This window comes from Mytilus trossulus, chromosome 1, assembly GCF_036588685.1.
Source record: "Mytilus trossulus isolate FHL-02 chromosome 1, PNRI_Mtr1.1.1.hap1, whole genome shotgun sequence".
Lineage (NCBI taxonomy): Eukaryota > Metazoa > Mollusca > Bivalvia > Mytilida > Mytilidae > Mytilus > Mytilus trossulus.
In genome coordinates this window covers 70,340,061-70,366,295 of record NC_086373.1, presented here as the reverse complement: position 1 = coordinate 70,366,295, position 26,235 = coordinate 70,340,061, and the positions used below count along the sequence as shown (strand labels likewise).

At 32.3% G+C, this 26,235-nt stretch overlaps 1 protein-coding gene across 1 annotated transcript in view; it reads left to right on the top strand.

Annotated features, from left to right (window-relative positions):
* Positions 1 to 966: 966 nt before the first annotated feature.
* Positions 967 to 26,235, top strand: part of LOC134709849 (uncharacterized) — a 56,678-nt gene continuing 31,409 nt past the window's right edge. The window contains exons 1-3 of the mRNA XM_063569981.1: positions 967 to 1,047; positions 11,281 to 11,863; positions 23,760 to 23,929. Coding sequence (XP_063426051.1) covers positions 11,446 to 11,863; positions 23,760 to 23,929 — 588 coding nt within the window. The 5' untranslated portion in view covers positions 967 to 1,047; positions 11,281 to 11,445. The remainder of the gene's footprint in view (positions 1,048 to 11,280; positions 11,864 to 23,759; positions 23,930 to 26,235) is intronic.

Here is a 26,235-nt window from a genome sequence, read left to right as displayed (position 1 = left end):
GACAAGAGGAAAACATTTAGATATGTTAGCATTAAAAACATATGCTCAATTGTCAGATAATTTTTCAATTATTTTAGATGAATTAGACGAATTTCGGATGCATAACTTCTTCGTGATTATAATAAACTAGTGTGAAATCCATGTATTATGGATTTGCAATTCTAAAAAAGCATTTTGCTTTTTGTATTAGCTTAAAATTATCTTGGTGTAATCATTATTTTGCATACCTAGGAATATATTTTGATTTAGAATTAAGGTATATGATGCCATTAAATAATGAAAAACATACTGATTAAATCTCTTCCAAAACCGAAGAGCAAGAGATAACGAACTCAAATATTGCCTAAATCGTTGATAATAACATCGGGATTGTGAAAACTAATACGTTTGTTTTTCATTTTTGTATTTCTCTTTCCCGAGTCTTCTTGTGTTTATTTGTACTGTAATCCTGACATTTTAGCGGTCAACTTAAACATTGTCATTTACGCGGGAGGTTTGGCTATCCATAAAACCAGGTACAAACCACCATTGTTTCTTAAGATATTCTGTACCAGGTCAAGAGTCTGGCAGTTATTATCAAATGGTCCGTTTCTATTTCTAAAATGTAGAATGGAAACAAAAAATATGTCAAAGAGAAAACAACCCACACAAAGAGCAGAAAACACAGCTGGCGTATGTTTTTGTAGCAGTTCAGTGTTTCTGTTGTTCCGCTGTTTTCGTCTTACAGGTTATGTGTAGCCCTCGATTTTGGTTTTGGACACAGATTTGTTTCAAAAATTTAATAATCAAGTATATATGTATATAAAAATATCAAACCACTTACATGTAGTGCATGAGAGAGTTTACGTATCTTTCAAATGACCGTAAGTTTTATAATCTATCAGATATATTTGATTTTTTTTATAATGACGGATGGATGATTTTTGCGTACGTTCTTATTGAAGTGAAATAATGAAGAAAAAATATTTGAAGACGATAAAAGGACTGATATTTTGCCTGGTTTTGATTATATGCAATTTTGGTTTGAGAAGAAATATTGATCACAATGTATGTATAGATATTCAATGCATTTTAAAAAAAGAGATTGCCTTTCTCATGTTTCTGTGCAGAAATTTCCTTGCTTTCATTCGTTATAGGTAATTTCTCATTTTCAATCGTTCATAAGATATCTCGTTTCCCCGCTTTGTGTTCTCCTTCTATTTATAGGTTTGTATTGAGTGTTATTTTACGTGCATAGTTTATCTAGCATGTATGTTCCTTACGTCGTAACTACAATCCCCTTCCCTTTCATGAATTTGACCTACCGAATTAGACTATTTACCGGATTTGTAATCACATAAGCAACACGACGGGTGCCGCATGTGGAGCAGGATCTGCTTACCCTTCCGGAGCACCTGAGATCACCCCTAGTTTTTGGTGGGGTTCGTGTTGTTTATTCTTTAGTTTTCGATGTTGTGTCATGTGTACTTTTGTTTTTCTGTTTGTCTTTTTCATTTTTAGCCATGGCGTTGTCAGTTTGTTTTAGATTTACGAGTTTGACTGTCCCTTTGGTGTCTTTCGTCCCTCTTTTATCTAACTGATAACATTTTACATTTACACTTACACCTTGTTACATATATATGCAAATACTGAGTACGTTTCACCGATACACCTAATAAAAGTTCAACTGATTCATACTGTACACTTGGTGAAAGGTTAAAGATGGGGCAGTCACTACATTTAAAGGGTCTTTGACTGACATTTAAATAGCATTCAATCAGTTTAATTGAGGTCTGGGGCTGGCATTTCAGGTAACTGCTAGAAGTCTGTCATTATTTATGCATTATTGTCATTTTATTTATTTTCTTTTTGTTACATCTTCTGACATCAGACTCGGACTTCTCTTGAACTAAATTTTAATGTGCGTATTGTTATACGTTTACTTTTCTATATTGGCTAGAGGTATAGGGGGAGGGTTGAGATCTTATAACCATGTTTAACGCCGCTGCAATTGTTCGCCTGTCCCAAGTCAGGAGCCTCTGGCCTTTTGTAGTCTTGTATGATTTTTAATTTTAGTTTCTTGTGTATAATTCGGAGTCCTACCTGGAGTTTCTCGCTACATTGAAGACCCATTGGTGGCCTTCGGATGTTGTCTGCTCTATAGTCGGGTTGTTGTCGGTTTGACACATTCCCCATTTACTTTCTCAATTTTATATGAACAAAACAATAGTTACTGAAAAAAAACCCGAAAGTCTATGTACGCAGGAAGCACATTTATGACCTCCCACAATCTATATTGCATTTGAAAAATCGTAATCCTTGTTAAAAATTCCAAAATCCATCATTACGAATCATTATTTCAAAAAAGGATGAAAATCCGGATCTGAACAAATATTTCAATTTTTTTTGTGTATTAAGTACATTGACCATCAATTTCATTTTAATTCATTCAACTAACACACGGCTAACTAATAAACCAATTGAAAACCGGTCATCTTTTAATTACTACCTTTTTGTCCCTCGTGTTCCGTGCTCTGCTACTGCTATGCGGATGAAACGCAAATTTACACACCATCAAACAATCGGATAATTGGGATGAGATATCCGGGCGTATAGAAGCTTGTATTTGGAGATATCAAAACTTGGATGTGTACAAAAATGCTAAAGTTAAACCAAGAAAATATCGTTCTGATTGTGTTTGCCAAAAACACAAAGTCAAAAGGTGTGGTAAGTTACAACTGAAGTTTGATGAAACTATAGTAAGTGAATCATCATATGTTTGAAAGCTCGAATTTTTTTCTCAGCATGCAGCAACAAACCAAGCAATTACAAAATCCCGATTCCATCAGATTCCTAACATAGGACGAATTTGATCGCATATTAGTATAACGGGAGACGCTTCACTGCACGAAAACCTCTTGTATGCGCTCTTGTTACGTCATGACCTGATTATGGTAATGCTTAATTGTATGGTGCGAATACCTCATGTCTATCCAAAGTTGTGCGTGTTCATTACACCGCAGTCAAGCTAGTTACCCGCAAATAGAAGTTTGAACATATAACTACAATACTTTTGACTCTTCATTGTTTAACATCTAAATGCCGATACCAGTATAAACTGTTGTTTACCCATCCAAATGGCTTTCACTTTTGTATCTTAGTGAAATCATACATTTTTACAAACCGACATGATCGTTGAGATATGAAAATAATGCTTTTAATCGAGATGCACGGAGAAAATGTATGGTAGACTGAGGTTAGATGTGGCGACCGTGACTCAGTGGAATAGCCTTCCAGCGTATATTTGAAATGAACAATCAAATTAGCTTTTTAGGAAAAGACACATAAAACCAGGTTCATCCACAATTTTCTACATCATAAAAATGTTTGTACCAAGTCAAAAACATGACAGATTTTGTCAATTCGTTTGATGTGTTTTAACTTTTGATTTTGCCATTTAAGTAGGGATTTTCAGTTTTGAATTTTCCTCGGAGTTCAGTATATTTGTAATTTTTCTTTTTAAATGCAGCCAACCATGACAACCCATACAGTTGCCAAAACTACCACCATCTGTAAAAAGATGACTTTTGAGTTGGCCTACATTAAAACATTAATTGTATGTAGTCAATGTTTTGGGAAAAAAAAACATTTAAAAAATGTTACACTCGAGATTTATGGTTTTTAGGGGAATTTAAGGGGTAAACTGTTATTTCAGTGCCAGTCTGTATAAAACTCTTCTGTCTTTTCTTGAATTTTTGTTTGTTTTTTTTGGATATCACGAAATCAATATATATACAAATAAAGCTAGCCAACAAAAATTAAAAAAAATTCTTTAATTTTTTTACCTTGAACTTTACAGTTCATCAGTTTGAATACAAAATTTCAAAATTAAATGTACAGAGAATAATTATGTAATATAATTCCGGAGCACCTAAGATCCCCCAAGGTTTTGGTTGGCCGGGGTTCGTGTTGCTTAGTCTTTAGTTCTCTATGTTTTGTCTTCTGAACTATTATTTGTCTATTTATTTTTAGCCATGGCGTTGTCAGTTTATTTTCAATCTATAAGTAAGACTGTCTCTTCGTCTCCTTGTCTCTGACTTTAAGTGTAGAATTTCATAAATAAGTTAACTGCTTGAAGTTCTTTAAACTTAAAAATTCAATTAAATTCAAACACACTTGATCTAGACCATACACATTTCTTTGTATAATTTTAATATAAGTTCCTTATATTTCGGACACACTACGATGAAATGGAATTCGTCTTCAATACTAGTACACTGATGGCAAATTGTACGACATGACAACTCAATGCTTTGGTAGCATCCGATTTTAACTGCTAATGGATGCAAAGAAATTCTATTTTTTGAAAATGCTCTCCGGTACCCTGTAGGAATATACTTTGTTCAATGTTCAATAGAATTGTAAATTAAAACTGTTTATAATGTATATGTTAGCGGCAATAAGTAAAATTATGCATTAAGCTTAAATCCTAGGCAATAAGCTAACGCATAGGCATTAAGTCTATTGCCTAAATGATGTTAGGCATTAGTCTTAAATCCTAGGATTTAAGCTTAAATCCTGAAAAATATGTGCAGGCATTAAGCTTAATGCCTAAAATGTAAATGCGAGTAAATAAAAGACATTTATTCATTTAAATTAAAATACATTTTTTGCATAATAACATTATGATAACTAGTGGCCTTTTTATCGACACTTTCCTAAGATTAGTCCTATAAGATATTCTTAGGACAGAAAATATGATATAGTTAGGATCGACTTACGACATTTCTCAGCATGCTGCACATCGAAGCTATCTGAGGATTATATAATAGCTAGATGTCATAAGTATAAGTATAAGTAAATTTTTATATTATCATGGGCGTAGCTAGAAAGAAACGATGTGCCAGCAAATACCGCCGAGCGGAGCGAGGCGAAAAATTTTTGGGACCCTTTTATGCAGAAAAATGGTTTTTTTTTTTGGTTTTCGGTCATAGGACGGTTATAAAAGAGGCGCTATATGTAGTCAGGACTTATACAAAAATTATGATTGTAAAACTATTAATAAATCTTCTGAATAGAGTAATACTTAAACAAAACATATTTTGATACAGAATTTACTCAAAATCGTCAAATAGTTATCAAAGGTACCAGGATTATAATTTAGTACGCCAGACGCGCGTTAAGTCTACATAAGACTCATCAGTGACGCTCAAATCAAAATATTAATAAAGCCAAACAAGTACAAAGTTGAAGAGCATTGAGGATCCAAAATTCCAAAAAGTTGTGCAAAATACGGCTAAGGTAATCTATGCCTGGGATATGAAAATTCTTAGTTTTTCGAAAATTCTTAGTTTTACTAACAGGAAATTTATAAAAATGACCACATTATTGATATTCTTGTCAAAATATTCTCTTCGGGTCTAGGCAGAAACAAACTGCTCTTGTCAATATTCACACTGAATGAATATGCAGTAACTGCATGTCGTTGTTCATTGTTCACGGATCGTACATTTGTTTTCAACATACGTAGTACACTGATATATCTCTATGGTAGCACTCGCAAGATTATATAAACCAGCGTATATGTTCGAAATATTGCGATCTCCAAATTAAATTCGTCAAAATTACATGCCAGATCAGTTTCGTATGTCTCAGACAATGTTGAAATTTGTTCGTCTGCTATATTTCCTACAACACGATGAAGCAGATACAGTACAAAGAAGCGATTTTCTGATAATACTAGACGCGACTTCACTCTCCAATTCCCTTATCATATGGTCTATGAACGCAAAACATACTGAGACTTTCCAATATACTGTTTTGGCGTGTTTGCAGGGTGATTGGCTCCGGTAGTCTGTCGACCACATCGCCTCGGCATATTTTCAATTATATCGAAGGGACCTGATAATTCTAATGCCGATTGGTACATCTCATTCCAAACTGCTGAACCGTACACTGTAAAATGTGCTCCAAAACTACATGTCTTAGACTGAATATTACAAATTCAAATCTTGTAAAAGATACAAGTTACTGTCCGATTTTGCCATCAATTCCAATAAAACTTTTATTTTGAAACCAAATGCCGTTATTCAATGATATTTCATCAATTAAAAAAGTGACAACATAGATGTTTCCTTTAACATTCAATTTATAAGTTTTTATTTTGCCATTGTTTTTTTTGCATGCCGAATCGATGTGCACACAACTGCGTGTTGGCGTATAGGGAGCTACGCGCCTGATTATAATTGTAGATCTCAACTCTTTGAAACAAAATATAAGTAAAAACATATAACTACGTTTTATATTAGAATTGAACAAAATAATGTATTGTAAATAGTTAAAATCGGTGAAATATATAATCGGTGAAATCATTTTATGCATTCAAAGCATCACGGTTTCATCCTTAAAAGTTCATAGGAAAATCTCCTGCATCTTTCATATAGCTGCTGAGTATACTTCAACTATTTTATTTTATTAATTAATATAGACTCATTCATGCATAGCACACAAAGCTACTTTTTTTTTTTTTTTTTTAACAGTAACTTTACTGCAAATAACATAAGTTTGAAAATGAGCAGCAGAAAAAAATCGAATTTCACCGATTTTAATGATGCAAAAGTAAAGGACCAAGTGTCATCCTAAATATAAAAAAGAAGATGTGGCATGATTGCCAATATGACAAATCTCCACAATAGACCAGAAATAAATTCACTAATAAAATATGTTTACTTATTTATTTTTAGATGCATTAAATAATAATTTAGAATTATAAAAACTTGATAGAAATTTGTGTTAAAAAATCATTTTGTTATCACAAATTGAGGAACTATAATTTAAAAAGACAATTTATTTATCCAATAAAAAAAAAAGGAAAAGATTGTGAAATCTTAATTTGGTCTACTTTTGACCAATTTAAACCAGCTCGACTAATGAAGTGTACAAATTTTCAAATAAATATAATTACAATTATTCTATAGAATCTCCCCGCCCCATTTTTTTCAATTGAATACAATTACTTTTTTTTTTAAGTCTTTTTGATACTTAGTAAAACCACACAAACATAAAAAAAAGTATGAGTTAATTTTGTTTTTCAACTGCTAAAATTACTAAATAAACTTACTAAATTTGAAGATCTGTCTAATGAATGTATATTTATAAATGTAGAATTAGAAATATAATTAAAAAAACGACTCTATATCAAGATTAAATTACCCAATATGCATAAATTCCAGAGTTTACTTATTGCCTAAAATTATGTTCGGCAATAGGATGAATAATCATTATCAGATTTCAGGCAACAAGCTTAATGCCTGAAAATTTCAGGCAATAACTTAATGCCTAGGCGTTAGCTTATTGCCTAGGATTTAAGCTTAATGCATAATTTTACTTATTGCCGCTAACATATATATAGACACGGAACTTGCTACTGCTATCTAGTAACGCGTCCATCTCATGTTTTTTAATATATATATATATGTTGTTGTTTAGTTAAAGGAAAATCAATCTCAAAGACAAACTATGATTGCTAATCCACATATTCCAAAGTCCAATGTTGTTTAGTTCATCTTTAATAAACTCTTCCCAATTTACAAATTTTGAACGTTTTCGATCATTATTTATACACATTTCTTATATACGAGGCGTAAAATAAATGTTTAGAGGATTTTGAACCAATATTCAAAAATAGGAATTTCCCTTTTAAAGATTTTGTAGACTTCACTTTTATAAAGTCAACCAGACTTTGCAAACGTAGGAAATTACACTACCTACGTACACACCAAGCAGATGCGGTAGATTTTGTGTTTATAAATGGTAATTCCGTGACGCAGATAGCATAGCAAACATTGATTTTCGACCTTGTTATTTCAGGTTCCTCTGTGAAAATAGAAATTTTGAATTAAATCCCAAGTAACACAAGTCATCAAGAGTCTCGAGATCTTAGCTGTCATTATTGTAGAACATAACCGTTGATTACACCTCCGTTTCGAAACTCATTTGCCTTAAATAGTTTTAAAGGTATATAGTTTTATGAATTCAGCAGACTTTGAAAGGCTACCGAAAACAGCACCATAGCATCCGCATACATAAGAAGAAAAAAACCCAACTTGAATCTCTCATCTAAAGCGGGATGCATCCATCGATCAAAAAGGACATTTCACAGTCATTGACATATAAGGAGAAGAATTAAGGCGATTTAAGTTCACCTTGTGGTAAACCGATTTGACATTTAAAATTCAGAGTACGAACCTTTTGAACGAAAAGCATACTTTGTTACTTCGTATTTAGAGTGCACAATTGTCTGTGGTTTCCACGTATTTCTACATATGAAAGTTCATTCAAAGTTTTGTACGATTTATACTATTAAACGCTCTCCTGAAGTCCACAAAACAGCAGTATAGTCGTTTCTCGTAAGATAACGTCCTTTTTATATATAAGAGAATGCAGTACAAATATTGCATTTAACGTGCCATAACTTTGCCTTAATCCAAATTTTGCATCGCTGATAATGTCGTTTACACATGCCAAATTTACCGGTTGTTGGTTTAAACTAGCTGAAAAAAAATTGTTGAAATTGCTCATGAGGCTTATCCCTCTTTAAGTATTAGTAAAGTTTACGTTCCATTTCTTTTATAAACCGGTATGACTATTGCTTCGCACCAAGACTTTGGAAATTGTCCATTGTCGAGAAATCTACTATTAATGGAAGCAAAGTTCGATAAAGTTTTCGTTAAGCAAGAGGTCAAGAGCAAGACTTTTACTTTGCTTCAATGGATTAATAACCTTCGCAACTTCATTGTTTGTCACTTTATCATCAAGTTCAACACAAAAACTACCTCCTTCAGTTGATTCCTTATCCGAAACCAAATCAAGATCATTTCTAGTGTAAGATCTTTAAAATGCGTCTAATTTCAGATTACTTTTACCTGTTTTTGTTTTGGCTTCAACTCTGCATAAAATAATTTTGGGTTCGTTTTGCGGATCACACTCAGCATGACACCTTCTTGTTTCATGCATTGACGTTCAGATAACGTTCGATTAATTTGTATGTTTCCATTCACTCATTTAGTGTTTCATGATTATTTATAGAACTGTTGCTGTTAAACGCATTCAATGCCCTGGTGTAATACCGACGTAAAGTATTCAACTCATCCGAAAACCACGGTTTATCAAAATTAAGCTTTGTGTTTCTCTGTTCAGATTTATTTCTCCTAGCAGCTTTACAACAATAGCCACTCTTGCTTCCGATAAGTCACGATTTTAAAAGCACGTGTTAAGTCGATCATGGTTCACAAGGAAAGCCTCACGCATCTCAGATTTGTATTCGTCTTTCCACTTAAACACCGATTTAAAACCGTCACGAAGGAAGCCCGGAATGAAATTACCAAAATTGCATACAATATTAGGTCAGAAAAAAACCCTGAAAAAAACATGTATTCGTCATGTAGGAGTCACTGTTCAAGAGATAAGTGACATGTTCCGAAGGGTTTCCCTTGTTGCTATCTAGTATAAATTCTTCAAGTACTCCGTCACATTCTATAATAAGTTCACTGACTCTGCTTCATATGTGTACTTCGTGTCCCTATGTATATAATGCTTTGCATGCATAGTATCACATATCTACAATTTCTAATGTATTTATTCCTTCTTTATGATATAAGAATACTACAATGAGTGCAAGTACATGTGTGTTGAATTGTTTTTACATGTGCTTCTATGTGCTTTATTCAATCTGATGGATACAAGCCTAAAACTATAAAAATTTATTATGTACACTTGAAAGAGAAATGCTGTTTTTATTGACTGGTTTAGTTTTAATTGTATGGAGGCAAATCCGGATAAATTCCAAGTCATTGCAGTTGGAAATATAACATTTGCAAAAAAGTCTGTTTTAATAAACATTCAGCAAAAATATCTTTTCCTGAGAAAGTCAAACTTTTTTCAAGTGGAAATTGACTACCAATTTAAATCTAATCACCGCAATAAAAATATTTGTCGTAAAGCATCTCAACAACTGAATGTTTTAAAGCGCATTGGCTGTCTACCTTACTAAATTTAACAAATTGACTATTTTCGACGCAAATTTAATTTTTGCCCTTTGTCATGACATTTTTGCACCCCCCCCCCCCCCAACTTGATTAGAAAAAAATAATTCCGGAAAGAGCTTCACAATTTATGTATGCAGACTATGCTAGTTCAAATGATTAACTACTTTTAAGAGCAAAGGTTCTATCACTGAAAATAAGACGTATGCTTAACATGGCTATTGAATATTTTAGAATTCTATAAAAATTGTCACCACCATATTTACATGATGTAGTTGCATTGAAAGATTGTAAATATACTTTTAGATATTATAATATTGTAGATATACCTAGGGTTCGAACATCAACCAATGTTAAGAACACTTTAAAAATTCAGCTGCTGTTTTATGGAATGATTTACTGGATGGTTTTAGAAAAAAATGCTAATTTTAGGCATTTAAAAAATATTTCAAAGTCATGGAAGGTACAAGACTGCAAGTGCAGATTTTTAGTTCACGTATTATGCTAAAATTATTTAACATTTAGACCATACCCCTGTTTAAATATTTTATGCTATTCATTTCACCAGCTTTTATGCCTAGTTTACACTTATATGCTTTTAGCTTTAATACCTAATTCATCATGCTTATATTCTGCTTATTACATAAAATGTTTTAGTGCTTTATTTTGTGCTGTGTTATTTATTGCATATGTATTTTGTGTTTTGTTATTAATATTGTATTGTTATTCAATGAAGAAACATAATGGTGCGACGATATTTCTATTAAAAAACCCGACAGGTCGCTATGTTATTACAGCATAAACAAATAGACGACGCAGGAAAGTCTAGTTGCTCAACCATTTTTTTCAATGTAAAGGAACAATAAACAACTGTCGTTCAAGTGAGAGGTTCAGTATTTTTTAAAACCAGGTTTGACCCACAATTTTCTTTGAAAAATGCCTGTACCATTATGAATCTGGGAGTTGTTTTTCATTCGTTCCGCTAGATGATAACGTCTGCATTTTTTTAGTTATTATGGATTTCCTCTTTTTGAAATAACCTTGGAGTTCGATATTCTAATATACTAGCACTCTTTCATATAATCCTCTCTGTTTCCTATTAATTTATTGTTTGTGTATAGGTTGTGATTAATTTTAAGATTTTAGGGTCTCTTCGAAGCAGAAAAATGTTACAAATATTTTTTAACAAAAAAGGGTAATTTAAATAAATATGATTTAAAAAAAAATGAAAATACGTTTTTTTATAATTTTTTTTCAGCATAGAGAAAACTGTCCTTCTGACACACTTTTTGAAACTGTGTATATATTCAACTCAATAGCTGAAGCAAAACCAAATTGGAAATCGGTTGAATTGATTGTGCTCAACGTTCTTGACGGTTCTTCATACTTTTCGTATTTCGACTGTTGTTTGTTTGAAGAAAACATGTTAAGAATTCATCGTTCAAAAGCGAGCATTAAAAACAGTCATAACGAAGGATGGGACCTACAAGAAATGACGGCTAGGCAATATATGTGTTCTACAAAACACATAACATTCAAGCCTGTGTATGTAGGTCTAGTGGAATATGGTATACCGTGTGATCCCTGTATTACAGTGAAGCCTGTGATATATCCAATAATTAAGGAACATGGTACAGCTGTGTGTGCGAAAATTGCATTTAACCATCTTAATCCTGGGCATCTCATAGAATGGTTTGAATACCAGAAATTAATGTATGTTAATACAATTGTCGTAATGTTGCAATATTTAAACGATGAGGCTTTAAAAGTGTTTACATTCTACGAAAGACAAGGTTTTTTGAAAATTTTGCCGTATCCAGCAGTCATGCCAGGACAGACAGGTAATATTCTATGTAATTCTATTTACAATAACTTGATGCGGTCATATTATATAACAACTATAACGTTGCGGCTTCTTTCCATATATATAGAGCAGACAAACAATTTAACTTTATCGGTTAGCTATAAAACTGTATTTATCGATAATGGAAGAAATTTTAATTATACGAATCATCTTCATTTCCTTAGATTCTTAAATCTAATATCACTTTATGATTTTTTAACAAAAGAAACAAAACTACACATGTATTTTAAATTTGTAACTGTGTTTCAACACTGTTGACATTTTACACCAAATCATTAATTCTGAGATACCAAGACGTAATATTATTGTTCTAGTTCAACTTTGATCTTGTTTGGCTTTATACATATTTTGATATGAGCATCACTGATGAGTCTAATTTAGACGAAACACGCGTTTGCCGTATTAAATTATAATCCTGGTACCTTTGATAACTATCAATAGTAGCAATACAAGTTATATCAAAAGCAAATAAATATAAGTACTGTAGACATACATTTGTATATTGCAGCAATTGATATAATACAATTCATCATGAAATATCAAATTAACAGATACATGATATAAATAAAAAGTCTGCCTATTTCGGAATTCCAATACGGGCTAACTGTGCAGCAATTATTGCGGGCCTGTTTCTGTATTGTGAATAACAATTTATGATTAAAATCAGCAAATCCCTTTCGAAAATATGGAAGCCGATAAGGGCCATTCAAAAAAAAAATTTATGTCGTAATTACGACATAGCATGTAGTAATTTCGACACAACATGTCGTTATTACGACATCGCTATGTCGAACTTTCGACATAACATGTCGTTATAACGACATCGCTTTGTCGTAATTTCGACATAACATGTCGTTATAACGACATCGCTATGTCGTAATAACGACATCGCTATATATAAAAGAATATGTATTATGATTGCCAAGAGACTAAATGACACAGATATTAACAAATATACGTCCTCATAATGCACCCAATGATTAGAAAAGCCCCCGCATAGTCAGCTATAAAAGAGGGAGGAAAGATACCAGAGGGAGAGTCCCCGAAATGCTGTGTTGCAGACAGTGTTATTATTCAATTATTAGCTCCCTTGGTAAAACTCCAAATTTCATATTTAATGCATTTTATTGTTAAATAATTTACATGAAGCTTAATAAGTATATATTTGTTAATTGCATAGCTTTTGCTATTTAAATTCATTGGTTAAAGATATTTATTTATATTGTAAAGTTTAATATTTGCATCGTCGCAAAATCTTTGGATACCTTCTTTGAATACCTTCAGTGAGAAACTTATATATTTTATTAAATAAAATTTGAAGTTTATAAAATAACGTTAATAGTCCAGTCAAACTAAGATTTAACCTCAAACTAATTGCAACAGAAAGTATTTTAGTTCTAATCTATAGCATTATGCCCTATATATACACAGAAAAAAGTCCCATTAAATCTAACTTGAGGAAAACTCAAAATCAGCATTTTTAATTTCCTATGGAAATTAACATTGGAAGGGGAGATAACTCTTACACAAATTAGTTTTTTTTGGTCAGTTTTTGGTTGTTTTTCTGGAAATTTCTGGAAGGTATAATAATTTGATGAGGTTATAAGTTTGTATTTGACTAAATTATATAATCTTCTTCTCATGAAATGTACAAAACCGAAGTGCTATGGGTAGTTTTATTTTTTTCTTGCCTTCTTCATTAAAGAAATTGCAAATTTGCAGCTTTGAAACTATTTTGAAAAAATAATGTGAAAAATTTGGTGTTGTTTATATTTGTATATTATATTTTTTCAGCAACTTACATATCTAAAGAAACTTTAAACCACAAAAAGAAGAATACATGCTTAATGATTTTTATTAAATTTGAGATTCTTTACCTCGACATGTTGAAAGTTTCAATAAATGGTCAACTAATGAATTACAAAATCTAGATTATAGCTTGATAAAAGATATGAAAACACATTTAGAGTTGTTTGTTTTACTCTAAAGACCGCTAAAAAATCAAAATCAATACATTCTTATGAATAGAAGCGGTAAACTTTTAATTTTGTATCAATTTTTATTGATATTTCTGCCTTTTTTGCAAGAGTTATCTCCCTTTTCAATGCAAATCTCCATAGGAATTCTAAATGGTGATTTTTTTAGTCTTCCGCAAGTTAGATTTTATGGGACTTTTTTCTGTGTATATTTAGGGTATAATGCTAAAGATTAAAACTTAAAAATCTTCTGTTGCAATTACTTTCAGGTTGGGGTCAAATTTATGCTAGATTGACTGGACTATAAGCAAATGGCTGTACAGACAGTTTAGGGAGATAATACTGTGTGAATATGCGAGCCTAACTTGCCAGCTAAGCATCCCATCTCCCTCAAAATAAGCGCATACTACATGGCTTCTTGTAATAAGGGTGAATTAAAGTATCAATTGCTCTAATGCTACTTTCAAACGTTGGGCACGATATTACGGAAGCCGATAAGGGCCATTAAAAAAAATATTTTTATGTCGTAATTTCGACATAACATGTCGTTATAACGACATCGTTATGTCGTAATTTCGACATAACATGTCGTTATAACGTCATCGCTTTGTCGTAATTTCGACATAACATGTCGTTATAACGACATCACTATGTCGTAATAACGACATATCTATACTAAAAGAATATGTATTATGATATGATTGACAAGAGACTAAATGACACAGAAATTAACAACTATAGGTCATTATAATGCCTTCAATAATTAGAAAAGCCCCCGCATAGTCAGCTATAAAAGAGGGAAAAAAGATACCATAGGGAGAGTCCCCGAAATGCTGTGTGGCAGACAGTGATATTATTTAATTATTAGCTCCCTTAGTATAACTCCAAATTTCATATGTATTTTATTGTTAAATAATTTACATGAAGCTTATGAAGTATATATTTGTTAATTGCATAGCTTTTGCTATTTGAATTCATTGCTTAAAGATTTCTATTTATATTGTAAAGTTTAATATTTGCATCGTCGCAAAATCCTAGGTTACCTTCTTTGAATACCTTCAGTGAGAAACTTATATATTTTTGAGATTCCATCTCCATTTATTATAAATAAGAATTAGAATTATTAATTTACTGGACTTAAATATATTTAATTAAAGGGCTGTACAGCCAGACAAGGATGTATCAGATTTTATTAGTTGGAAGAATATTTTTTTTGGATTGATATGGGGACTGATTTTGCAAGCCAAGCATCCCATCTCCCTTTAAATAAGCGCAAACTACATGGCATCTTGTATTAAGGGTGAATTGTAGTATTGATTGCTCTATTTCTACTTTCAAACGTTGGGCACGATGTTCCTACAACACGTTACACTTAAAATGCGGTGTCAAAGAGGGATTTGGACTTCGATTAATTTTTGCAAGTTTATTCGGTTTTTTATATTGTTGGTTGATTCTGGTTCTGTTCGTTTTGTGATGTCATTTTATTAAAAAATTACCTCGAGTTGTGGAAATCGATTTAATAATGTTTACCCTTTAAGTTATTTCAACTAAAAATGCACTGCTGCAAGTAATGTAGGAAGGAAAGATAGGACGGAAGTACATGTATACGATTTTCTATAATTTTTTTTTATCATAGGATAAAATGTTTAAATCTCAAGGTGCATATCATCCACTGTGATATCATCTGTCATTGTAAACTTTCTATATCTTAATTCAACCCCAATACAAATATATCTGACACTCTGCAAGGAAATCGAACATGTTTACCCTTGGTTAAATTTGAATAGAATTGTATTTTTCCTGGCACATATGTTTTCGAAATACACCCCTTCAATTACTTGAACCTTATTTTGAGAATTATTTCCCTAGTCATCTTCAAATTTATACATTTTAAAATATAGTAATCTACTCCTGGATCGTCCGCGAAAAAGGCAAATATAATCCCGGGTTTTATTAATTCGATGACACGGTTTTCGTCGCTGATTGGGATTCGTCTTTCAATTACCTCCATTTAATGCACAAGTTTATATTGACGAAAAGTTCAGGCTTCGCTAGTACAGGAAATAATTTCATCACGACAGTTATAACATGAATAGCAGGACAAATCGTGAAGTAAAACATTCCGTGAACTGGTATTAAGTCTTTTGTTTTGCGGACGAAATTGCGAAAATTCTGTTTTAAATCCGAGGGGTTGTAGGAACATCGTGCCCAACGTTTGAAAGTAGAAATAGAGCAAACATTTCTACAATTTACCCTTGTTACATAAAGCCATATAGAATGCGCTATATATACGGAGATAGAAAGAATTGCTTGCCTTGGTAGGACAAATTCAGTTTTCTAACAATTTCACATTTCATTCATCCTACATGTGAAATTGTAAACGTGGTTTATTATACAGCTTTTTAACAACAGGTATCTGTCGGTCAGAGATGAGATCTATAAAATATATAAATTTCTTACTTAAGGTATCCAAAGAAGGTAGCCTAGGATTTTGAGACAATGCAAATATCAAACTTTACAATATAAATAGAAATCTTTAACCAATGAATTCAAATAGCAAAAGTTATGCAATTAACATATATATACTTCATAAGCTTCATGTAAATTATTTAACAATAAAATACATTAAATATGAAATTTGGAGTTTTACCAAGGGAGCTAATAATTAAATAATAACCCTGTCTGCCACACAGCATTTCGGGGACTCTCCCTCTGGTATCTTTCCTCCCTCTTTTATAGCTATAGTTGTTAATTTCTGTGTCATTTAGTCTCTTGCAAATCATAATCCATATTCTTATATATATAGCGATGTCGTTAACACGACATAGCTATGTCGTTAAAACGACATAGTTATGTCGTTAAAACGACATAGTTATGTCGTTATTACGACATGGTATGTCGAAATTACGGTATAGCGATGTCGTTAACGACATGCTATGTCGAAATTACGACATATCGATGTCGTAATAACGACATGTTATGTCGAAGTTACGACATGTTATGTCGTAATTACGACATAAAATATTTTTTTTGAATGGCCCTTATCGGCTTCCGTACGATATTCCTACAACACGTTACACTTAAAATGCGACGTCGAAGAGGGTCTTTGACTTCGATTAATTTTTGCAAGTTTTATTCGTTATTTTATATTGTTGGTTGATTCTGGTTCTGTTCTTTTTGTGATGTCATTTTATCAAAAAATTACCTCGAGTTGTGGAAATCGATATAATAATGTTTACCCTTTAAGTTATTTCAACTTAAAATGCAGTACTGTCGAAAGTAATGTAGGAAGGAAAGATGGGACGGAAGTACATGTATACGGTTTTCATATTTTTTTTTATCATAGGATGTTTAACTTTCAAGTTGCATATCATCTGTCATTGTAAAATTTCTATATCTTAATTCAACCCCAATACAAATATATCTGACACTCTGCAAGTAAATCGAACATTTTGACCCTTGGTTAAATTTGAATAGAATTGTATTTTCCCTGACACATAAGTTGTCGAAATACACCCCTTCAATTACTTGAACCTTGGCTTGAGAATTATTTCCCAAGTCATCTTCAGATATATACATTTTAAAATATAGTAATCTACTCCGGGATCGTCCACGAAAACGGCAAACAAAAATATAATCCCCTTTTTTTAATTCGATGAAACAGTTTTCGTTGCTGTTTGGGATTCGTCTTTCAATTACCTCCATTTCATGCACAAGCTTATATTGACTAAAAGTTCCGGCTTCGCTAGTACAGGAATTACTTTCATCACGAAATAGCAGGACAAATCGCGAAGTAAAACATTCCGTGAACTGGTATTAAGTGTTTTGATATTGGTGATTGCACCTAACTGAAGTGACGACTTTAAATGATCTATTTCGGAGTACTTCCGTAACATAAATTTCAATTTATTTTACAAAATGGGATTAAATCATAATACATATTCTTTTAAATATAGTGATGTCGTTATTACGACATAGCTATGTCGTTAAAACGACATAGTGATGTCGTTATTACGACATGATATGTCGAAATTACGACATAGCGATGTCGTTATAACGACATGTTATGTCGAAATTACGACATAGCGATGTCGTAATAACGACATAAAATTTTTTTTTGAATGGCCCTTATCGGCTTCCGTACGAAAACATGTGTGGTTCAAACATTTAATAACACTTTTAGATATTTGATGATATATAGGCTCTCAATAATGACGACATCAGCATGTATACTAAATATTTTATCCTGCTTAACTGCTAATACTTACAATGAACACTGCCCTTTCCTTGATCTTGATATCTATATTTTAACAGAATTGATTGTTGATTGCTTATCGCCGCATTAACACAAAAAAGGTATATTAGTCCGGCGGCTACAAGCATATTTCAGACGATACATCCTGCTACAAGCATGAAATTTGGCATAGACTTTCCTCAACTATTACTCTTTTATTTTAGATAAGGAGGCATTTTAATTTTTTTTCGCATTTTCGGTAAAATTCAAAATGGCGGACTTCATACTTAAATCAGCCCAATATCGAAGGCTAGTATTTGAAAAGGTATTTTTATCATGCTACTATCATAATATTTGGTACAAGTCTTTGTTATGTACTACTTTTGGATATTTTATATGGAAAAGATGTCTTCAAAACCCCTACTTCTGGTAAAATCCGACATGGTGGACATTGTACTAAAATAATCTTATTATTAGGGAGGGTAATTGAAATGTGTTTTAACGTATTGCTGCTTTCAGTACATTGTGCAGGAACCTTTCTCTGGTGCTTCTCATGAATACAATGTTTAAGAAATATGTGTTTAGAATCTCTACTTCCGGTAATATTCAAAATGGTGGACAAAGAAATATCAATTCATTTTTTAGATTTTCAACTTTTCTTCGAAATGTAAAGAAAATATTGTTTTTGTGCTTTACGTTATCTTCAAAACCCCTAATTCTTTTCTGTTGTAAATGTTTAAATAAAAAGTTGACAATTCCGGTAAAAAATATGGCGTAAATTTTAAAGATGAGTTCTAAATCCATTTCTTCGATGTAGAGTTTTGGATAGATTGATTAAAACAAAATAAAATCACTATACTACTGAAACATTTTTAAAATTACTACTATTTGGCCAAAATACATGTTTATTCACAGTCATCACACCATGCAAACAAAGCAGTGCACGGAAGACCCGATTTTCCTCATTTACAACGACCGCGACACCATTTCTTACATCCACAATCTACAAGCTTCTGACAAAATGGTGAGGCCTCAGAAAGAGTTTAAAAAATGATCCTTTTTGTCCCTTCGCCATCCATTAGCGCCTAGACTGGGTAGCATAAGAGCCAATCCAAAGCTCGTCCCCCTAAACACTTGTCCTAGTATATATTGCACGTTTTACATGCTGGGAAAGACTACACCAAGTTGAGGAAATAGCCTCAATAAACCTTCCTTTTTGTGCAAATAGTTAATTTTTTTGCTTCGTTAACCATGATAGTCCCATCTGTCTGATAAGTTGTGCAATCATCCAGTTAAACCCCTGTGCTTAAGGTTGTGTAAAACATCATTTTTTATGTTAAAATCACATATTGAAATCCAATCAATGTCTCCCACGCAGTCTTTTTCTTTTCTGATAGGGTATTATGTCCTTACCTCAATTAAATACCTTGAAACTGTAACACGAGTGGATGGATTCGTTGATGCGTATCGTGGTTGTAGCAACAAATGCTCAGGATATTCTATCTCACCCACCACGTGATGTATTTCAAGTTTAGCACCAAGTTCACATTAAGAGCCAACACATTAGAATCATGGTGCATGTATCTGATGCAGTGAAACACGAACTAAAACGAGTCATGATTCGAACAGTCGTTACTGATGATGTTGTCATTACTGTTTCGCTTTTCCGTGACATAGGGTAAGACGAACTATGGATTGTGTTTGGGAGGGCAAAAGTCTTTGAATACATATCTATCAATGACCTTTCAAATGCACTAGACAATGAGTGATCACACACACTTATTGTGATCCATGCCTTTACCGATTGTGATATAGTTCTCTCTTTGCTTGAAAAGAAAAAGATTGCATGAGAGACATTGATTGCATTTGAAGATGTGACTTTAACATAAATAATAATGATTGATCAATCTAAATCACCAGGGTTTACTGTATGATCGCACAAACTTAACAGATTGGGCTAACATGGCTAACGAAGCCAGAAAATAACTATTTGCGCAAAAGGGAAGGCTAAATACGGCGATTCCCTCTTTTCCAGCATGTCAAACGAGCAATAAACTAAGGCAGGTGTTTAGGGTGACGAGCTTGGAATAAGCTCTTATGCTACCCGGTCCAGGCGCTTATGAATGGCGATGGGACAAAGATGATTCCTTTTAAAAAAACTCTTTTTGAGGCCTCATCATTTTGTCAGAAGCTTGTACATTGTGGATGTAAGAAAGAACGTCGCGGTCGTTGTAAATGTGGTATATCGGGTCTCCCGTGCTCTGCTTTGTGAGAATTGGGTGGTGACTGTGAATAAACATGTACTTTTGGCCAAATAGTAGTTATTTTAAAAATGTTTCATTATTAAAGTGATTTTATTTTGTTTTAATCAATCGATCTAAAAATCTATATCGAAGAAATGGATTGAGGACTCATCTTTGAAATTTACGCCATATTTGTTACCGGAAGTGTCAACTTTGTATTTAAACATTTACAAAAGAATAGAATTAGGGATTTTGAGGATAACGTAAAGCCAAAAGTTTAATAACCAGCACAAAAAACATCATTTTCTTTACATTTAAAAAAAAAATTGAATATTTAAATAATGAATTGATATTTCTATGTCTGCTTTTTTGGATATTACCGGGAGAAGCGGTTTTAAAGACAATTTCTAATATATTGTACCCACGAGAAGCACCAAAAAAGGTTCATGCACAATGTAATGATAGTAGCAATACGTTAAAACACATTTCAATGACCCTCCCTGAAAATTAGCTTATTTTAGTACAATTTCCGCCATGTCGGATTTTACCGGAAGTAGGGTTTTTGAAGACATCTTATCTATATAATATATTCAAAAATAGTACATAACAAAGATTTGTACTAAATATTATGATAGCAGCATGATAATAACACCTTTTCAAATACTAGCCTTCGATATTGGGCTGATTTAAGTATGAAGTCCGCCATTTTGGATTTTACCAGAAGTGCGACATTTTTTTCAAATGCCTCCCTATCTACAATAGAAGAGTAATAGCTGAAGAAGGTCTATGTCAAATTTCATGCTTATAGCAGGATGTGCACAATTTTTCACAAAGCCGCCGTACTATATCGCGGCGATAACGGGAAGCTTAATACCAAAATTTATAATAGAAGAGAGAAGTTTTCATTTTCTATTATTAATTATTCTTTTTTAGAGGTTAACATTCCCCTGTCACCTTCTTATGGTGTTTATATGTCTCAACTTGTGCGATTCGCCCATGCATGTATATTTTACAACGTATTTGATTTTAACGACAGAAATATCTGTATTACTAAGTAATTACTACACAAGGATTTTCGATAAAACAAATTAGTCAAAACATTAACTAAATTTTTTCATCGGCACAAGGGCATCATTTGTAAATATAAATCAACATGCAGACCGCTAATACATTCAGGTATTTCACATCAAATTTTGTATGATAATATTCTATTCAAAGCTCAAACATTTTGGCATTCACTTTAAAAGCTTACAAATCCTTTGAACAGAACTATTAAGAAAGGATATAGTTCTGATACTGTTGTCATGTCAATAAAGATAGCATGTTTGGTATTAATATATTTTCACTAATAGGGTGGTTGCATAAAACATAAACACTTTTATTCTATAACTAGTTGGTGGCTTATACGGATTATGTTTAATCATGGTATGATACCAAAAGCCTAACGGGAAGAGATTGTGCTTGATTTTTATATGATGAAGACATAATCTTTTAATCAGTTTAGTTTAGGTCTGGAACTTGCACGTCAGTTACTGCTAGTAGTCAAATTATGTATCATTGTCATTTTGCTTGGTGTCTTTTGTTACCTATTCAACACCGGTCAAAGACTTCTTTATATTGTGCGTATTGTTGTCTCTTTGGTTATTCTACACTGGCTAGAGTCATAGGAGAGAGTTGAAATCTCAGAAAACATGTCTTACCTCGACGCATTTTTGCGCCTGTCTCAAGTCAGGAACATCTGGCCTTAGTTTTTCTTGTGTTTGATTTTAATTTTAGATCATTTATATGTTATGGATTTAGTGTGAAGTCCATTCAACTAAAACCCAAATTGTTTGGTGGGGGCAAGCTGAAGCCCGCCTCTGAGTGCGGAATTTTCGCGCTGTGGTGAAGGCCCAATGGTTGCCTTCGGGTGTTTTCTAATTTTGTCGGGTTGTTGTATCTTAGACACATTCTTAATTTCCATTCTCAATTTAACTACTATATCTTGATATCTTGGATTGTTTTGTGGCGTTAAACCTGCGATCTGAGATACCAGAATCATTAATTTTAAAATTTTATTATTAATTTTCACTGACAGGATCCATATCGTCACTTATGGCCAAAAACGACAAAAAACATTGCTTCTATGTTTACCAATACGATTTTTATATTATGAGAAACAATCAATCCTGAATTTGAACTGCTAAAACTACTATTCATAAACCGCCGAGACATTTTCTGCATTTGAAAATGCCTGTACCAAGTCAGGAATTTGACAGTTCTTGTCCATTCGTTTTTGATGAGTTTTGTTATTTGATTTTGCCATGTGATTATGGACTTTCCGAATTGATTTTCCTCTGAGTTCAGTATTTTTGTGATTTTAATTTTTGGACGTGTTAGCTTTCTAGATTTAAGAAATCAACATAATAGAAAATACAAACAAATATAACTGAAATTAATATTGATGATTTTATTTTGATTTTGTAGTGTTTTAACGCATTTGGGCTTTTTCGTGGCAGTAATTTTTTTTGGTGGAGGAATTTGGAGTACCCGGATTAAACCCCCGACCTGCGATAGAAAAACGTCGTACTAAAGTGTTTTTGAGTTGACTATTGACCAATACATATGTTGATTCCATATACGTTATCCATAATAAAAATCACATTTTGATGGTCAGATGTTGAAAGTCGTTAGGTTACCTAAGTAAATTTGCTTACTTTTATTTGCACTCAAATTGAAATTTCTTTCATTGGCACTCAAACCAAATTTCACGTGTTATATGCACTCGTATAACTATTTCATTTTCTTTGGAACAGAAAAATAAAAGCATTCTGCTTATTTATTAGTCAAACCATGTATTTAAAGTTTGAAGAATTTACATTTCTTTTGTTTTTAAATATAATTATGTCTACTCTTTTCAAAACCTTCAACGTTACATTGTGAAATATTTGCAAAGCTTCCTGCTCCAAATCATGATTTACTTTTAGAGAAAATGAGACAAAAGATACTAAAAGAAGTATCAAATCATGCAAGACGAGGAGATACTTTTATAGAGAAAAAAACCGAGAGCCGGTTTCAAACAAAATTTAACGAAAAAAATGTAACTGTGGACTTTTCATTCATACATTGTATATAGCAATATTCTAAGACTTTCATCCGTCGTTTCTCATGTTCTTCTCTTGCTTGTATTTTTGTATTTTTGCAATTTATGATTTTTACCTTGACATTTTCTTCACCTGTCTTTATGTGCAATTTCTTATGAAATATCGCGTTCATTTGACATATTTTCCTCTATACCCTTAACGAAAGTATTCAAACAAATAATAATTATAACATATTTACACAAAATATGTCTTGATTTTGTTGATATTGTGATTGACGATTGAAGTTTTGTTAATCTATTAGTAATATTGACTGATATTTATTATATAATGATTTTAGACCGTGGATTTGAATCGACAAAATGGCATTCGGAACAAAGCCCGCATGATGAACAGGTTGCTGTATACACGTGTCAGACATATCTACAAGGATATGAATTTGTTACAGTGATTGATTTTGACGAATTCATTGTACATGACAAGTTTATGTCATACATGACCATGATGAAGGTATGCAGATATTACTCATTGTTATATGGAAAATAATTGTGAACAAATCAAAATTTACTCAACTCAAACCCATTTATATCAAACTAAAAGTTAAAAATTACAAAGAAGTCGCAGCAGTTTATGTTAAATGTCATTTGTCACAAGAAAACAAACCACAATCGAGCTGTATATCAAAAATCTACACAAAACACTACCAAAAACTCCCTCCCTAAACAAACGGACCGATTAAAAGATCTACCCAATGAAGACAATAACAATCAAAACCAATAGTAAACAAGGACTCATAAAACCAAAAGACATTTACTTCAACAGTTATAAATAAAAAATAAGAAATAACACGAACTCCACTAAAAACCGGGAGTGAAATCAGGTGCTCCAGAAGGGCAAGAATTGAAAGACAAACAAGTTGTCTCTTAGGCATATTTCCCATTTACATTCTCAATTTTATTGATTCAGGACCACCGAAGTAAAATTTGGTACGTTCTTTCTGGATTAACATTTGCCAAAAGGGCTCGTAGTCAAAAATGATAGCTGGAAACGTATACATACTTAAGGAGGTAAATGACTAAAGAGAGACATAAACAAAACAATCTAAGAAAAATAATTTTCGCAAATGTGAAAATAGCATGATGAAATTTTGTGGCCGACTTCTAGAAAAGAACAAGTGCTATATAAATTATTTCTTATTGGTTGCCACTGCTAATAAATTTGTTTTCGTGATTGTATCGAGTTTAAAACACTATGCGGTACTAAGTTTACTGTTTTGTTGTCTTATTAACGTATTATCAACTTTTCTCATCCAGTTTCTAGATATGATTGCCTATTAATGTAATTTTAACTCACGATTTAGTATGTTGATATTTAAAAAGAATACAAAGCAAAAAAAAAAGGAACAAAATGGAAAAAAAACAACCAAACAAAGAAAACAACCAAACAAAAAAAAACAAAAAAAACAAACAAGCGATATCTCGCTAGACAATCCAGCTGCAACCTACACGATGATCTGATGCAAGAAACTATTGCAGCTACATGTCTAAGTTTTCTTTCAAACTGATATTATTGTGCTGCGAAAAATCGTATGACGTTCATGATTATTAGATTAAAAAAAATAGTGTTGTAGGAACAGTTGTTCGCAATATCCATCGGCTAATATTTCAAAGTTATCATTAAATACTTTTCGACTCTTTTTTTTTTATTCCAACCATTATTTTCCAAAGTGGATCCAGTAGATTTTTCTTTTCCTTCCCGCTGCCCTGTCCTACTCTATGTTCACTTTTGTTATTTAAAAAGTGGAGTTATCAAAGGGAGGCTTTTTGGAGGGAAGATGTCTTGTGAGGGAAGTTTTTTCTTAGTTTTATACTATGCTTGATGGTTGTTTAGCCGAACGATAAATTTGTCAAAGTTTCTTTAACGTACTGAGTGCCTCACGTGTTATACGTAATTGCTCAGTCTTTTTTTTTTGTAAGTGTCTTGTAGACCTTTGTTTTTTTTTCTTGTCGTTTTTCCCTGTTTGCCTGATTATAGTTTATATACACCTTAATAAGTAATCAAACTTAATGTCTATGTTGTTTCCTTTTTTCTTCTTCTCAACTGATGAAAACAATGTAAACAAAGGTTCACGAAAGGTTCAAATTGCCCCTAAATAATTTATACTTTTTAAATCTGGCAAATTACTTCGACATAGAATTACATGTAATAATACTTATATGACAAAAATATATGTTTTTTGGCATCCTCCATTGAAAATTTATGAAGTTGTGACTCGTTTTGAAAATAAACATTATTTGTATTTCAATGTAATTTTTTGTAATATTTTCCCATAATTTAAATTGTTTTTATCGTAACTAACCTTGCCCGTCATCCACATTCAAAATATAATTTTTATATTGATGAATTCTTAAAAAAAATTGGAATCTTTTGGTTACAAAACATGTTAAACCGTAAGGGGCGGCCAAGGTTTGCCCAAAGCTTTAAGGTCTGAAAAGGAGTAGGTCCGGTAAGGACCGATTTTGGCCTCAAATTTCAGTTTCATCCGACGAAAGATTTTGACCACTTTTTAAACCCTTAAGTGTCTATTTCATATGATTCAATTAATGTATGTGCAACATTTTAACTTATTAAGTCATTAAAAACGATCCGATTCACGCTCAAATATGAAAAATCTACCAAATATCCGAAAAAATGTCACTTTTCAGATGGTTTTTGTCAAAAACGAAAGTGGCCGCATCCGTGTTCATCCTCAATCTTTACATATGTTATGTATTTCCATCAAATACAACTTCCATGTCAATATTTAGGATGAACAC